The following is a 2,500-nucleotide window of genomic DNA, read 5'->3' as shown; positions in this document are numbered from 1 at the left end:
CGTTTTTGTTCTTTTCGTGGGAGCAGAAGGAGAGGGAAGGATCTGTTTACCTCCTGAGTTATTCAGGTCTTGATTAGTTCAACGTTAGCGCCCTCCCCCCCCACACACACACACATTTTCTTTTAATACCCCTCCTACCCGTGTCTCTCTCTCTCTCTCTCTCTCTCTCTCTCTCTCTCTCTCTCTCTCTCTCTCTCTCTCTCTCTCTCCCTCTCTCTCTCTCTCTCTCTCTCTCTCTCTCTCTCTCTCTCTCTCTCTCTCTCTCTCTCTCTCTCTCTCTCTCTCTCTCTCTCTCTCTCTCTCCCTCTCTCTCTCCTCTCACTCTCTCTCTCTCCCTCTCTCTCTCTCTCTCTCTCTCTCTCTCTCTCTCTCTCTCTCTCTCTCTCTCTCTCTCTCTCTCTCTCTCTCTCTCTCTCTCTCTCTCTCTCTCTCTCTCTCTCTCTCTCTCTCTCTCTCCCTCCCTCTCTCTCTCTCTCTCTCTCTCCCTCTCTCTCTCTCTCTCTCTCTCTCTCTCTCTCTCTCTCTCTCTCTCTCTCCCCCTCTCTCTCACTCTCTCTCTCTCTCTCCCTCTCTCTCTCTCTCTCTCCCTCTCTCTCTCTCTCTCTCTCTCTCTCTCTCTCTCTCTCTCTCTCTCTCTCTCTCTCTCTCTCTCTCTCTCTCTCTCTCTCTCTCTCTCTCTCTCTCTCTCTCTCTCTCTCTCTCTCTCTCCCTCTCTCTCTCTCTCTCTCTCTCTCTCTCTCTCTCTCTCTCTCTCTCTCTCTCTCTCTCTCTCTCTCTCTCTCTCTCTCTCTCTCTCTCTCTCTCTCTCTCTCTCTCTCTCTCTCTCTCTCTCCCTCTCTCTCTCTCTCTCTCTCTCTCTCTCTCTCTCTCTCTCTCTCTCTCTCTCTCTCTCTCTCTCTCTCTCTCTCTCTCTCTCTCTCTCTCTCTCTCTCTCTCTCTCTCTCTCTCTCTCTCTCTCTCTCTCTCTCTCTCTCTCTCTCTCTCTCTCTCTCTCTCTCTCTCTCTCTCTCTCTCTCTCTCTCTCTCTCTCTCTCTCTCTCTCTCTCTCTCTCTCTCTCTCTCTCTCTCTCTCTCTCTCTCTCTCTCTCTCTCTCGCTCTCTCTCTCTCGCTCTCTCTCTCTCCCTCTCCCTCTCCCTCTCCCTCTCCCATTCTCGTAGTGGGGAATGAATATATTTATATATATATATATATATATATATATATATATATATATATATATATATATATACTTTCTTCATCGCTTCATCTCTTATTTTGCAACTTTGAAGAGAATGGAAAAAACAAATATTGTGTTGTTTATGCATCAAATACTTTTTTCCTTTCCTTTTTTTCTCTTTTTTTCTCCTTCATTTTAAAAATAATTTTCATCTCTTTATTTTTGTGATCCCGCTTTCATCATCAAGGCGCTCCGCAAACTATTTATTATTCCGTTCCGAGGCGCTGTTATTCCGTCGCTTTTCTTTACACTCGGCTCGATGAAGTCGCTGATAGGATTGGATGGGACAAAGATGCCAGACCTCTCGATAAGAGGGGAGGAGATGATGGCGAGGACGAGCAGGAATGAGAGCGAGGATTGGTGGCGAAGGGAGTGGGAGCGTAAATAGAAAGGGATGGATGTGGATGAATGTGGGTCGCGGTTGCATGATTTGAGATGTGTACAAGGCGATGTGTAGTTGTTCGACGTGGATGTAACTCTGTTCTCATTCTACTCCGAAGCTGCTGATACTGATTTTACTCACACTGATCTGACTCTAGAAGTGCTCTTACTTTACCCTGACTCTGATCAGACAATACTTCACCTTTTTGTAGTGGCAGTAGAGGTAGTCACATTAAGTAAGTTGTAGTAATATAAACCACAATAACATCAACCGACAAATGAAGTGAGATACAATTTCTAGTTTCAGTAATGCAAGGCGTAGTTGCAACAGGTAATACAGTACAGTACATAAATAAAGCACTTTACTGATACTATTCTGACGCTGCTCTAGCACTGTTCAAATACTATCGGTCCACGAGCCGACTCACTGGAGTTGTAATTGTACTAAAATAATGTAGTTGTATTAATATAAGCCACACCATCACTGTAAATGTGCTAGAATAATGTAGTGATGTAAACCACAGCTGTGGCCTCCTGGACACAGCATGTTGAACTGCAATATACTAGGCACTGCTCTTACACTGCTATCCAACGACCCGACGCCCTGTCACGCATTGGTTACGAAATCTGCGTCACGCCGTTTTACCTCCTGTCACCCTTGCACACGCGAACTCCTAAAAACCCGTGCATGCTACGTAGGGTGAAGTGGAGAAAATAAGGATAGGAATAGAGATGAGGGAAAAATTAGGGAGGGAGGGAGAGAAGGGGAAGGACTGTGGATGGAAGGGGGAAATGATAGAACATGAAAAAAGGAAATGGAGAAGGAGGAAAATAATGTCGGGAAATAACTGGGAGTGAGGAAAATGGAATGTGCAAAAAATACAAAGACTTGATAGAGGGCA

The 2,500-nt window shown here is 45.4% G+C and overlaps 1 protein-coding gene across 1 annotated transcript in view; it reads left to right on the top strand.

Moving 5' to 3' along the window:
* The window catches only part of LOC125047548, a 30,879-nt gene that overhangs the window by 2,316 nt on the left and 26,063 nt on the right, over nt 1-2,500 (top strand). Inside the window, exons 2-3 of the mRNA XM_047645822.1 lie at nt 1,718-1,834; nt 2,123-2,293. Of these exons, the coding sequence (XP_047501778.1) occupies nt 1,718-1,834; nt 2,123-2,293 (288 nt within the window). The remainder of the gene's footprint in view (nt 1-1,717; nt 1,835-2,122; nt 2,294-2,500) is intronic.

This window comes from Penaeus chinensis, chromosome 41 (genome assembly GCF_019202785.1).
Source record: "Penaeus chinensis breed Huanghai No. 1 chromosome 41, ASM1920278v2, whole genome shotgun sequence".
Lineage (NCBI taxonomy): Eukaryota > Metazoa > Arthropoda > Malacostraca > Decapoda > Penaeidae > Penaeus > Penaeus chinensis.
The sequence above is the reverse complement of the archived record's forward strand: the minus strand, read 5'-3'. Positions and strand labels throughout refer to the sequence as shown.